This window comes from Cricetulus griseus, chromosome 2 (genome assembly GCF_003668045.3).
Source record: "Cricetulus griseus strain 17A/GY chromosome 2, alternate assembly CriGri-PICRH-1.0, whole genome shotgun sequence".
NCBI lineage: Eukaryota > Metazoa > Chordata > Mammalia > Rodentia > Cricetidae > Cricetulus > Cricetulus griseus.
Window position 1 is genome coordinate 437,015,692 of NC_048595.1, and position 14,799 is coordinate 437,030,490.

The following is a 14,799-nucleotide window of genomic DNA, read 5'->3' on the forward strand; positions in this document are numbered from 1 at the left end:
AAACAAAAAACACCTTGATCTATGACTCTCTATGTCCTGATACTCTAAAAGCTTAATGAAAATGTCATGTTAGAACACAGACTATCTGTCTTCTCTCAACGTGTTCACTCCTGTTTGCTCCAGAGTAAACTCTGACTTCCTTTGAGGTTGGAGTTGTGGTTTTGCAGTAAGAGGTATTCCTGAAGGGAACCTCAGTGGCTCTGTCCCTGCATCCTGAGAAGAACTGAGCAGGCGTGTGTTACTGGAGAATCTGGGTTCCTCTTGGTGGGCTTAGTCTCAGTGATAAAAGAATTTAAAAACTGGAGAAACTCAATGGCCATTTTATTAAGGTTTGAGAGAAAAATCACAGGGCATAAAAGCTGTATATCCTGGTAATGGCCAGGAGGAGGTTTCAATCAAGCAGGTGGGGGGGGGGGGCAAGGAGATGGCTCAGCTGATAAGAGCGCTGGCTACTCTTCCAGAGAACCTGGCTTTGATTACCAGTACCAATGAGACTGTTTATAACCTGCTGTAACTCTAGTTACAGGGGACCTGATGCCCTCTTCTGGCCTCTATGGGCACAGTATGCGCATGGTGCAGAGACATACATAAAAATTAAAAAAAGAAAGAAAGTGGGTGTGGTGGTGCACACCTTTAGTTCCAGGGAGGCAGAGGCAAGCAGATCTTTGTAGCATGGGCTACAAACTGAGTTCCCAGACAGCCAGGGGTTCACAGAGGGAGGGGATAGAGAAGGAGGGAAGGAAGGGAGGAAGGAAAAGGGAAGGAAGAGAAAAGAAAAAGGCAGGCAGGGATGCAGGCAGCTTCAGCAATGGCGGTCTGCAGGCAGCTGTAGAACTAAACGAGAAGAACCGGAGTGTCAGGGCAAACATGCTTAGTGTCCAAAAAAGAGCCAGCGAGGAGAAAAGGAGGAAAAGTATCTTCTGGGTTAGAACTGAGACACAAGGGAGGCCTGGCAATGAAGCATAAGCTAGCAGCTCCTGGTTGACAAAGAAGAAGACTATTCCATTGTTCAGAGAGGAGTAGATGCAGCCAGATGTAGGCGGGGCCTGAGGATGCTAGATGCATTGTTTGGAGAGAGCTGTGTGTGTAGTATCGTAAGTGAAGGAGTGTGTTATTGGAGTAGAAGAAGGTAGCATGGTGACACACACCTTTAATTCCAGCACTTGGAAGGCCAAGGCAGGCAAATTTCTGTGAGTTTGAGGCCTGCCCACCTGGTCTACATAGCCCACCAGGGCTCTGTAGAGAGCCCATCACAAAAGAAAGAAAAAACAAAGCAAAACACATTTCCATTCTTTGCTTATTCAGAGAGCTGAGGAGTGAGAGGGGTCTTGTTTTCTATTTTAAAATTTTTATTATACTCTGTGTGTGTGTGTGTGTGTGTGTGTGTGTGTGTGTGTTTGCGCGCACGCAACATGCACACTCGTGTGCATGTGTGTCTGCAGCACACATATCACAGTAACTGCATGAGTCTGGAGGTCAGAGGACAAAAGTGGGAATTGGCTCCCTCTTTTCACCGTGTGGGTCCTGGGGACTGAACTCAGCAGCCGCCTTATCTGCTTCACCATCTTGCCAGTGTCCAAAGCCCCCTCTCTCCCAGCTACTCTTTATAATCCGAATGAATGGTCCACTCCTGGCTCTCCTGAGCGAGCTGTCTCACTACTCTGGCTATTTTCTGCCGTCTGGTGCCTTCTCATCTCTCACTGTACTCCATCTTCTGCCATCTCCACTGCTCTCTCTGGCTTTCCTAGCCCTGGCTGTGTCCAGTCTGCTTTTCTCTCAGCTCTGGACTCCTCCAGAGGCCTCTGGACCTGTTCTCTTAACCACCAGCTCCCTAATGGGGTGGTCACGTCCACAGTTTCTTTACCGCACACCCTCAAACACAACTGGCCCATCTTTTTTGCTTCTACAGCGAATTTATGTTTATGTCAGGCATTCTATTAGTCTATTGTTTGTGAGCTACAGTCTCCTTTGCAAGTAACTAAAATGTCTAAAAATACAAGGCAGAGTTGGGCATGGTGGCTCATGCTTTTAATCCCAACGCTGGTGAGGCAGAAACAAACAGATCTCAGTGAATTTGAGGCTGGACTGGTCTGCCTAGGTAGTTCCAGGGCAGCCAAGGCTACATAAAGAAATACTGTCTCAATCCCAACTGCCATTTAAAAAGGAAAATAAATATACAAAGCAAAGCTATCATGGTTTTCGTGAAATATGTTAATGCTGTTTATCTTCACCTTATATTTGCTAAATTATGAAAAGACGGGGATGGAAGAAGGTGGAGAGGAAGGAATTTTAATAAGAAATAGTAAAATAGTCGGAGTCAACCCGAACTCAGCATACTGCGGCTTCAGATCATTTGGGGGCTGGAGGGAAGGGTACAAGACCTTGCTGTCCATCACAGAGGCAAACCCCGGGAACTGAATCTTTCAAGTGCCACATTCAGAAAGCCCTCAGGCTGGAGAGCCCCAGTGGAATCAGTCTCCTCAATCCTCTCCTCATTAGCATTTTTATAGAGAAGAACCAAGAAATCAATTCAAGGTCCAGGCTTATCCTTCTGACCAGGTGGCTTTTGTCTCTGAGGTCCCCTCCCCCCTTAGCTCTCCATCACTCTCTGCATAGCTGGGGAGGTTGTGGACACCAAAGCCAGAGTCTTGCATTCCTCCTTTAAAATTATTCTCTAAAGATTTATTTATTTATCTTTGAAACAGGGTCTTTCTGTGTAGCCTTGGCTGGCTTGGAATTTGCTATGTAGACCAGGCTGTCCTCAGACTCTGCCTCTGCCTCCCATTGGGGTTAAAGGCTTGTGCCACTGCAAGAAGGTAAATATTTATTTTTATTATTCTATTTATGAGTATGCCCAGTTTTCTGTCTGTATGAGCTAAGGATACATGTGTGTGGGTGACAGAGGAGACCAGAAGAGGGCTTTGGATCCGTTGGAGTAGGAGTTGGATCCCTATAGCTGGCTGATAGTAGTACTGGGAACTGAACTCAGGTCCCCTGGAAGATCAGCAAATTGTCTTAACTGCTGAACTATTTATTCCTCCAGCCTTCATTCCTTCTCTAAAATATTTTTTACAAGTGTGTGTGTGTGTAGCAGAGGGAGGGGTTGTAGACTTTTTATTTTTCCAGACAGGGTTTCTTTGTGTGACAGCTCTGGCTGTTCTGGAACTCGCTTTGTAAACTAGGCTGGCCTCAAGAGATCTGTCTGCCTCTGCCTCCTGCCAGCAGCGAGTACCAGCTGGGTGTGCAGACTTTTAATCCACTGAATCTTTTTTTTTTTTTTCCCGAGACAGGGTTTCTCAGTGTAGCTTTGGAGCCTATCCTGGCACTCGCTCTGGAGACCAGGCTGCCCTTGAACTCACAGAGATCCGCCTGCTTCTGCCTCGGGAGTGCTGGGATTAACCTGCTTCTGCCTCGGGAGTGCTGGAATTAAAGGCAGGTGCCACCAACGCCCGGCTCCACTGAATCTTGCAGCCCTACTCAACCAGAGAATTCCTGGAAAGAACCTGTGTCTAAAGAAACAGATTGGCTGAGCCAGGCATTGGTGGCAGAGAGGCAGGCAGATCTCTGTGAGTTCTGAGACCAGACTGGTCTACAAGAGCGAGTTCCAGGACAGTCTCCAAAGCCACAGAGAAACCTTGTCTCAAAAAAACAAACAAAAAAATTATTTGTTTATTATGTATATAGTGTTCTGCCTGCATGTATTCGTACAGGTCAGAAAGGGGTACCAGATCTTATTACAGATGGCTGTGAGCCACCATGTGGTTGCTGGGAATTGAACTCAGGACCTCTGCAAGACCATCCAGTGCTCTTAACCTCTGAGCCATCTCTCCAGCCCATTCTTACATATTTGTATTCATGACAGAGTTTTCATTTTTCCACAACAGAGCCAACCCCATCAACAGCACAACAAACAATTTCCTCCCAAATCCACTCCCTTAGTGCCACCAACAGCTTGGTGAGAGTAGGAACGACTGGTTTTCTCTGTGTAGCTCTGGCTGTCTTGGAATTCACTCTGTAGACCAGGCTGGCCTCCTGAGTGCTGCTATTAAAGGTATCTGCTAGCACCACCTGGCTTCCAAGACTTGTTTCTTATTGTTGATGGTTTTCATGTGACTGAACGAAGTAACTGTTGGTTTGTGGTTTGGCTTACAGTGCAAATCGCCTTAATATTTGGTGCAAGGATATTAGACTATGTCTTCAACATGTGCGAAGGGAAATTTGACTACCTGGAGCGGCTCTCAGACAAACTGCTGCTGAAGATCATCTGCTTCCTGGAACTCGAAGATATTGCCAGGCTCTCTCAGACATCAAGCAGGTTTGCAAAGGTAACAGTTCCCACTGCTGTGTTGACTGCTACAACAAGGGCCCTCCCACTGAGCTAGCCTCAGGGATCCATATTGCTCTTTTTCCTTATTTAGGTTATTGCTATTTTATTTATTAATTGATTCATTATCATTGATCAATACATTGATTTAATGTATATAATGTTTTGCCTGCATGTGTGTATTATGTGCTATGTGCATGCAGTACCCTTGGAGGCCAGAAGAGGGCATCTGATCCCCTGGCATCTGTGAACTGCTAAGCCATATGGGTGCTGGGAACAGAGCCCAGGTCCTCTGCAAGAGTAGCCAGTACTCTTAACTGCTGAGCCATCTCTCCATACCTGAGTATCCTTCCTCCCTTCCTTCCTCCCTTCCTTCCTTCCTTCCTTTCTCTTTCTTTTTTTCTTTCTATCTATCTATTGACATAAGGATTTATGTAGTACATGCTAGTCTTGAACTTCTTTTTCTCTCTGTCCTTCCCTCTCTCCCTTTCTTCCTCCCTTCTTCCTTCCCTCCCTCCCTTCTTTTTTTGTTTGGTTAGGTTTTTCAAGACAGGATTTCTCTATGTAGCCCTGGAACTCACTCTATAGACCAGGGTAGCCTCAGGGATCTGCTTGCCTCTGCCTTGCAAGTGCTGAACTTAAATGCATGTGGCACCATACCCAGTTTAGCCTTGAACTTTGAATCTTCCTGTTTCTACCTCCCAAGCATTGTGATTATAGGCCATGCCGCGATGGCCAGATTATTTTTATTTGAGATAGATGAAAAAGTGTCTCTTTCTGTAACCCAGGCTGACTTTGAACTCATGGCAATCCTCCTGCCTCAGTCCCCCCAAATTCTGGGTTTATAGATGTGACCTACCATGCCTGTTCTACTTGTGTTTAATCTCCACAGCCATTTGTTGAGTCCTGCTCTGTGACAGACACAAGCAACTAAGATGGCATTATTCCCACACTCCAGGAATTTACTATCAGATATGAGATTGCTTAAACGGATATAGGTGATTACAGTGTAGTGTGATGGGTTTGACAAGAAACATGTGCACAAGGTACAAGGACTGTGTGTAGAGTGGTTTCTTGTGCCTTGCATCTTAAAAGTGGATTTCTCTGTCTGGGTTTTTGAGTGCAAAGTAGGAGGCATTTTCAGTCAAAGGACCTTCCAAGACAAGGAATACAGGCAGAGGCATCATGGTGGCAATAAAAGGTACTTCAAGGATGAGCCGAGAAAGAGTATGCACTGCCAGCTAGTGCCACACGCCTTTAATCCCAGCTCTCAGGAGGCACAGACGGGTGAATTTCGGGGAGTTAGAGGCTAGCCTAGTCTACATAGTGAGCTCTGGGCCAGCTAGGGCTACATAGTAAAGCCCTGCAGTAGATCTGAGTTCTGTTCCCAGAACCCATGTCAGGAGGCTCACCTTTCCTGACCTTTTCGGGCACCTGAACTCACATGCACATACCTCCACACAGAGATATACACACATAAATCATTTTAAAAAATGTTTGCTGGGCAGTGGTTGCACAGGCCTTTAATCCCAGCACTCCAGAGGCAAAGGCAGACAGAGTTGGAGGCCAGCCTGGTCTACAAAGCAAGTTCCAGGACAGCCAAGAGCTACACAGAGAAACTCTGTCTGAAAAAACCAAACCAAACCAAAACAGACAAACAAAAGAGTACTTCAAGAAGCACCTGACTCAGATCCATTTCCATTTTCTCCAATGGAGTCAGTTTTGGTGGGCGCTGTGTTCCTGTCTTCCTACCTCAGGCTGATCAGAGAAACTCCGCCCCTTGATACTCTGAATCCTTAGCAGCAAGTGCTGACACAATAACACCACGTGCAGCCTGTTAGGACAGGGCTCTGGGTTCCTGCCTCTTCACCCATTCCTGCAGTTGCAAAGTAGCTGTGCCCCACAGGCAGACACCTCAGGATGTGCAATTGCACCCCATGTTGGCTCCAGTCAACCGGAGTTGGAGGTGTTGCTGGCTGCTGAGGAGTCTTGGCTAGCTCAGTATTTAGCTGTGAAGTTGTGGAGGAACATCAACATAAAACAACAGGTTTGCCCAGACGACTCAAATCGCACTGTAGCCTGAAGAGTCAACATTGTCCCCCCACAATAATACAGTAAAATGTCTTCATGATTTGAATTCATTTTCAGTAATCTAAGTTATTAGTATGCAGAATTCATTTTTCATTTCTTTTTTTGTTTGTTTGTTTTTTCAAGACAGGATTTCTTCCTGTGACAGCTCTGGCTGTCTTGGAACTTACTCTATAGATCAGGCTGGCCTTGAACTCACAAAGTTCCGCCTGCCTCTGCCTCCCTGGTGCTGGGATAAAAGGTGTGCACCACCACCTTCCGGCATTTCTATTTACTTCTAAGACTTGATCCCATCATAAGTTGCTACAGAACTCACTATGTAACTGAGGCAGGATCAGTATCCCAAGTGATGGGCTTGATTTTTTTTTTTTTTCAAGACAGGGTTTCTCTGTATTGCTTTGGAGGCTGTCCTGGAACTCACTTTGTAGAGCTTCAAACTCACAGAGATCCACCTGCCTCTGCCTCCCGAGTGCTGGGATTAAAGGTATGAGCCACCAATGCCTGGCTGGGCTTGACTTTTATCTTTGACTTCTATCTTCTAAAAGTACAGGACCCCCGGGCCTTGGTGGCGCACGCCTTTAATCCCAGCACTCGGGATTGAACTTGGATGGCCAAGCTTGCATGGTGATTGGCAATGGCCTTTACCTCCTTCGCCATCTCCTGAGCCCTTTTAAAAACTCATTACGTAAGCACGGGTGACCTTGAATTTCTGATCCTTGTAGCATGGATTCCAGGGATCAAAGTAAGGCCTTAGGCTTTTTGTTTTTTGAGACAGGGCTTCTCTGTGTAGTTCTGGCTTTCCTCGAACTCACAGAAATCTGCCCACCTTTGCCTCTTGACTGCTAGGATATAAGGTGTGGGCCATCACCACCAGTTTAAAATTTTTATTTATTTATTTATTTACTTGTTTGTTTTTTGAGACAGGGTTTCTCTGTAGTTTTGGAGACTGTCCTGGAACTCTCTTTGAAGACCAGGCTGGCCACCTGCCTCTGCCTCCCGAGTGCTGGGATTAAAGGTGCGTGCCACCAAAGCTCAGCCAAATTTTTCTTAAAAAAAGACATTCCCTGCAAATCAAAACAACTCTGAGATACCATCTTACTCCTGTCTGAATGGCTAAAATAAAAAACACCAATGACAGTTTATTCTGGAGAGGATGTGGAGAAAGGGGAACACTCTTCCACTGCTGGTGGGAGTGCCAACTTATACAGCCACTTTGGAAATCAGTATGGCGACTCCTCAGGAAAATGGGAATCAATTTACCACAAGATCCAGCGATTCCACTTTTAGGCATATACCCAAAAGAAGCACATTCATACAACAAGGACATCTGTTCAACGATGTTCATAGCAGCATTATTTGTAATAGCCAGAACCTGGAAGCAACCTAGATGCCCCTCAACTGAAGAATGGATAGAGAAAATGTGTAAATGTACATTTACACAATGAAGTACTACTCAGCAGAAAAAAAACAATGGAATCTTGAAATTTGCAGGAAAATGGTTGAAACTAATTAGAAGAAACCATTCTGAGTGAGGTGACCCCAGTCACAAAAAGACAAACATGGTATGTACTCACTCATATATGGATTTTAGACATAGAGCAAAGGATTACCAGCCTACAATCCACACTGCCAGGGAAGCTAGGAAACAAGGAGGACTCAAAGAGAGACAAAAATGGTCTCCTGGAGAAGGCCAAAGGGACAAGATCTCCTGAGCAAATTGGGAGCATGGGGGGAAGGGAGAGGGAGCTAGGAGAATGAGAAGGGGTGAGGAGGACATGAAGGAGCAGGAAGGTTGAGTCGGGGGAAGAATAGAGGAGAGCAATATAAGAGATACCATAATAGAGGGAGCCATTATAAGTTTAAAGAGAAATTAGGCACTAGGGAAATGTCTGGAGATCTACAAGGATGACACCAAGACACCAACTAACAATCTAAGCATCAGAGGAGAGGCTACCTTAAATGCCCTCTCCTGATAATGAGATTGATGACTGACATATGCCAGCCTAAAACCTTCATCTAGCAGCTGGTGGAAGTAGAAGCAGACACCCACAGATAATCACTGAACTGAACTGGAATCCAGTTGCAGAGAAGGAGGACTGATGAGCAAAGGGATCAAGACCAGACTGGTGAAACCCACAGAAACAGCTGACCTGAACAAGGGGTGCTCATGGACCCCAGACTGATAGCTGGGAAACCAGCATAGGACTCTTCCAGACCCCCTGAATGTGGGTGTCAGTGAGGAGGCCTCGGAAATCTATGGCACCCTTGTAGTAATTCAGTACTTATCCCTAGCATAGGTGTGGACTTTGGGAGCCCATTCTACATAGAGGGATACTCCCTGAGTCTAGACACACAGGGGAAGGCCTAGGCCCTATCCCAAAGAATATGACAGACTTTGAGAACCCCCCTCCATGGAAGGCCTCACCCACCCTGGGGAGCAGAAAGGGTATGGGACAGGTAGGGTGTTAGTTGGGGGGGCAGAGGAGAAGGGGAGGGAGAGGGAACTGGGATTGACATGTAAAACAATCTTGTTTCTAATTTAAATAAAAAATGGAAAAAAGAAAAAATTAAACAATGAAAGAAAAAAGACATTCCCTAAGACTTTTCCTTTTCTATTCATAGTTAGAATGTGTACCCGAGTAGAGGTAAAATAACGAATGACCTGCAAAGCATAAAAGTGTTTTGGGGCTGGGGGTGGTGGCTCTTGCCTGTACTCTGGAGGGGTGGTGACCAGGGGCACATAGCAAGGTTCTGTCTTAAAAAATGGATGGTGGCACACATTTTTAATCCCAGCACTCAGGAACAGAGGCAGGAAGATCTCTGTGAGTTCGAAGCCAGCCTGGTCTAATAACAAGTTGTAGGCTAGCTAAGGTTACATAGTAAGACCCTGCTTAAAAACAAACAACATACTCACAAATGTTTAGGGGGTGATTCAGTGTCCCTGGCTAACTTGAATTATGTGACCTGTAATGGCTACTCCATTGCTGTTTATGTAGATAGGACCTTAAAACAGATATTTAGAGGCCCAGTCTCATGTAGCTCAGGTTGGCCTCAGATTCTCTATGTAGATGAGGATAACCCTGGACTCCTGAATAGACTCAGCCATACTATACCAGGGCACAGCATTGCCAGTCCAGCCACCTCAGAGACTGATTCCTCTCCAACCACCTCGCCAGCCACTAGAGGCTAACCTTCAACTTACGTTTTGTTTTTTGTTTTTTGAGACAGGGTTTCTCTGTGGCTTTTGGAAGCTGTCCTGGAACTAGCTCTTGTAGATCAGGCTGGTCTTGAACTCACAGAGATCCGCCTGCCTCTGTTTACCTAGAGCTGGGACTAAAGGTGTGCGCCACCACCGCCCAGCAACCTTCAACTTCTAATCCTCCTGCCTCCACCTCCTAAGCACCTGCATGTCTAGTTAATGCAATGTTGGGGACGGAAGCTACAGCCTCCTTCACGTCAGACCAGCATTCTATCAACTAAGCCCTGTGTTTCACGTTTTTTTAAAAAAATAATTTATTTTGAATTTTATGTGCATCAGTATTTTTGCCTGAATGTACACTGTGTGAGGGTGTTGTATCCCCTGGAACTGGGGTAACAGACAATTGTGAGCTGCCACGTGGGTGCTGGGAATTGAACCCAGGGCCTCTGAAAGAGCTGCCAGTGCTTTTAACTTGTGAGCCCTCTCTCCAATCTCTGGGTTTTGCATCTTTTTTTTTCTTTTAAAGATTTTATTTATTTATTATGTATACAACATTCTGCTTCCATGTATATCTGCACACCAGAAGAGGGCACCAGATCTCATAATGGATGGTTGTGAGCCACCATGTGGTTGCTGGGAATTGAACTCAGGACCTCTGGAAGAGCAGTCGGTGCTCTTAACCTCTGAGCCACCTCTCCCGCCCGGGTTTTGCGTCTTAACTGGGTGCAGCACTTGTTTTGTTCCACCGTCCCTCTGGCTATCTGTAGATACCCGTGTATTTGCCTCTTCTCTGACGGGAACAGTTTCTAGATGTCAAACTTTGGTGGCCCCCGAAATCACAGCATTCCTTTGGTAGTGAGAGTGTGAGCTAGTGGATGGTGTGTTTGCCTTAACCCACTTCCGGCTCTTTCCACCTGCAGCTGTGCAAGTGTGACTCATTGTGGGAGCAGATAGTTCAGGCGGCCTGTGACACCGTCTCCCCCGACATGCGGGCCCTGGCGAAGGACGTGGGCTGGAGACAGGTGTTCTTCACCAACAAGATTCAGCTGCAGAGGCAAATCCGCAGGAAGAAGCTGAGACAGGGAAGGCAGAAGGACAAGAAATATGCTTAGGGGCTGGCTCTTCCCTCCAGAGGGGCCACAGACGTGCTTCTCCTCATGTCCAATTCTTGTTCTTTTAACAACAGCGGTTGCTGATTCCTGGAATCACTTGAAAAACCACATTTTGCACACACATGAAAACCCACCTAGTGCCTTTCTTGAACAACCACCTCTGTCATTCTCAGGCCAACCCATGGCCCAAGTATTTAGGACTACAAGACAGGAAGCTCTCAGGCTCTCACCTTCCCGATCCCGTTACCCCTGAGGAAAAAGGCTCTTGTGTGTATGAACTAACAATAAAGAGTTATTTTCAGGCTTGTGTTTTTTGTTTGTATCAGACAGGGGTCCCAAATAGGACCTTTAGGATGACTTTGAACTTCTGACCCTCTTGCCTCCTCCTCTCCAGTGCTGGGATTACAGGCATTCACCACTATGCCCAGTTCAGGGTAAGCAGTCTATCCACTGAGTCACACCCCCACAACACACTGCTGGGGTTTTGTTAAATAACCTTTTGTTGTTATTGTTGTTGCATTGAGACAGGGCTTCTCTTTGTAGCCCTGGCTGTCCTGTAGACCAGGCTGGCCTTGAACCCAGAGATCTACCTGCCTCTGCCTCCCTAGTGCTGGGGTTAAATGCGTGCACCACCACTACCATCCAGCATTCAAAAAAAAAAAAAAAAACTTTTGAATTTTTTCCTGCTGTTGTGTTATCTGCATCCCTCTGAGGAGTAGGTGGCTGGGTGCACTTGGAGGTACAGGTCACAGTGGCCCCCCAGGAGAGGACAGCTGTTTCCCCACTTCATCCAGCAGGGTTTTTATTCAATCACTGTCCTTGTGGGCCCAAGGTGTCATCCACCACACAGCTCCTTATATGGCACCAGAGTGTGGCTAGGAGAGCCCAGACATTCTGTAGGCAGCTCTTACTCAGAAGATGTTAGCACCGTTTAACAAGCCTGCCAGTTTTTAGAGGAGGACCGCTGCTTTCTGAAGAGAATGCAGTGGGACCACACTTTGCAGCAGGGATTTTCTTTTTCTTCTTCGACACAGGGTTTCTCTGTGTAACAACTCTGGCTGTCCTAGAACTAGCTATGTAGATGACACTGGCCTTGAACTCACAGAGATCCACCTGACTCTGCCTCCCAGATACTGGCGTTATAGGCATGCGCCACCATTGCCCAGCTGCAGAAGGGATTTTAAGAGCAGAGGCTGTGGGTAACCAGTGTGCACAGTTAACATGCATTTAGTTAGCATGGCTCAGGGATACACATGGCAAGTCAGAGACCAATCAGAGCTCCACGAGACCATGTCTCTCTAAAAAGCATCGGGGAGAAGATTGGAGAGATCTCAGTAGTACCATTGTCATTCAGGACACCTGGGAACCAAGAGAATTGAAAATCCTGTACTTCTATTCCATGTCTTTCATTTGACAAGCAGTTATTCCTACTGGCAGTTCGGAAGTTTTGTTTTTTGTAAGGACTTATTTTTATATTACATATATGTGTATTTTGCCTGCCAGTATGTCTGTGCATTACTCCAATGCCTAGTGCCCACAGAGGCCAGAAGAGGATGTCCCATCCCCTAGAACTGGAATTACAGACTGCTGTGAGCCACCATCTGGGTGCTGGGAACTGCACCCAGGTCCTCTGGAAGAGCAGCTTTCTGAGCAATCTCTACAGCCTCAACTTAAAATTCTTCCCATGTTGTATATTATTGATTATAGTTTCCATGTGAAAAGGTTACAGGATATTGCCTTCAGCTTTTGTGTCTCTGTCAGATTTAGTGGCTGTAATAGGAATTTATTTGGGCTTGCAAGGGATTTTTATGTCAACCTGCCGGTGCCCACAGAATCCCAGATCTCACTTGTTTATTGGAAAAGAAGAGTTAGCTGAAAGACTAAAAATAGCATCTCTGTAGACAGCACCTGACCAGAATGCAGTGTGAAAGTTAATATGGGAGGCCAGACATGGTGGCACATGCTCGTGAGAACCTGGTAGGCAGAGGTAGGGGGATTTTAAGTTCAAGGTCATGCTGAGGCCACATAATAAGATTGTCTCAGACAATCAATCAAACAAATAAATGGAAGGAACATGACTGATTGAGGACAGAGATCTAAAATTGATTGAAATGTTTCATCCTCTTTCTGCTTTTCAAGACAGGGTTCCTCTATGTAACAGTCTTAGCTGTTCTGGGACTAGCTCTGTAGACCAGGCTGGCCTGGAACTCGGAGTTCCCAAGTGCTGGGATTAAAGGCATGCACCACCACTGTCCCCAGTGAAATGTTTCATTCTTAAATATACTGAGAGTAGTTCTCCAGTAGTTTTGTTTTGTATATACCAAGAGTAGTTTTTTTTTTTAAAGATTTTATTTATTATGTGTACAGTGTTCTGCCTGCATGTATCCCTGGAGGCCAGAGGAGGGCACCAGATCTCATTACAGATGGTTGTGAGCCATCATGTGGGTGCTGGGAATTGAACTCAGGACCTCTGGAAGAGCAGACAGTGCTCTTAACCTCTGAGCCATCTCTCCAGCCTCCCCCACCCAGAGTAGTTCTATAAGTAGTTCTGTATGAAATGATGCCTGTCTGTAATCCCCGCATTCTTCAAAGTTAAAAAAAGGAACACACACACACAGGGAGAGATTGATTCCATGTAGAAACTCACTGGTCACCTTTAAAGAGGACAACATTTATTTAGTTACAAGTAAATAACAACACAGGTATGCAAAGGGCAAATGACAAAGCATATGATGTGACCACACAATTAGCCAATGAGAATGTCTTCAGAACACTGCAGGTGTGAACGGAGATAGGAGCTGTTTTTGTTTGTTTGTTTGTTTGTTTAATTTTTTTTGCAAGCAGGTCTTGCTTCAGTCCTGCAGGGACCACTGATTCCGTAGAAGCCACTGCACCTTCAATTAAAGTAAGTCTATAGATAGAACCATGAGCAATCTAACTAACCTGGATGCAAGTCCAGTTGGGTCAGTGGGTGGAAAGTTTGTATCTCTGATGTATAGCAAGCAATGCAGACATCCCCTGTCATGGACCATAGCACCATTCAGCACACTTAACACTGCCTCCTGTTAACTGATGTTGCAGACAATGAGGGTAGTGAAGTAATGTAGTTTTAAAAATACATAACATGTCTAACGGTTCCTAATTGTAAATACACATACGTACGTGCATGTCTGCGTTTGTATGTATTTAACATGAAAATAAATATCACCATTTCAGCTTTAAAGATTATTATTTATTCATTTTTGAAAGAGATTCTCAACGTGTACCTCAGGCTGTCCTGGAACTCACTTTGTAGACCAGGCTGGCCTTGAACTCAGAGATCTGCCTGCCTCTGCCTCTCAAGTGTTAGGATTAAAAGTAAGCACCACCATGTCTGGCTAATATCACCTTTATTAAAATATCAAGTTGTGCTACTGGTGCAATGATAACAAACAGGTCTTTGGCCAGGGGTGGAGGCAGAGAAGCAGAGGAAGGCAAGTCACTATGATTTCGAGGCTAGCCTGGTCTACATAGTGAGACCCTGCCTCAAACGAAACAAAACAAAAACCAAACATGTCTTTGTGTTAAGCCAAATGGCACATGACATCTACATTATCTGTCTAACCTCCAGGCAATGCTCACATCATTGGAGGGAATATCAAGTGTGTTCTTTAGTGGGGCTCCTCTCTGTTGCCAGCCTGCTCACCAATGCTATCATCTGGGTGGTTTCATGGTACAGTCCTTTCAGTAGGCCTTAGGGCAGGAGACAGTGGAGAAGGCAACTGTTCATTTAATTACCTATCAATATTTGGGAAGCTCCCCTTGCATTCTGACTGAAAGTTAGACCTTGGAAGCATTTTACAATTCCAGTCTCTAGCAATCCTGTCTTTAATTACCAAAGATAATTGAGACTGGGGTGGATTCCTTGGGTAAATTTGCCCCAAGACACTGGCAGTTTTGTTTGATGAGCAAATTGTGAGTTGAAGTTTTTTGCTTTATGGTGTGGAGATGAATCCTAGGGTCTTGAACATGTTAGGCAAGTGCTCTTATCACTGAGCCACACCGCCAAACCAGCACGTAGACATGTAAGTCATTTA

General features: G+C 45.6%; 1 protein-coding gene across 2 annotated transcripts in view; it reads left to right on the forward strand.

Moving 5' to 3' along the window:
* Fbxo36 (F-box protein 36) overlaps window positions 1–11,026 on the forward strand; it is a 52,613-nt gene extending 41,587 nt beyond the window's left edge. The window contains exons 2-3 of one of the 2 annotated variants that reach the window (XM_027397415.2): window positions 4,153–4,325; window positions 10,532–11,025. In XM_027397415.2, coding sequence (XP_027253216.1) covers window positions 4,153–4,325; window positions 10,532–10,723 — 365 coding nt within the window. In that variant the 3' untranslated portion in view covers window positions 10,724–11,025. Of the gene's footprint in view, window positions 1–4,152; window positions 4,326–10,531 lie in introns of both variants that reach the window. The other variant, XM_027397416.2, reaches the window with a different exon arrangement.
* Window positions 11,027–14,799: the final 3,773 nt, after the last annotated feature.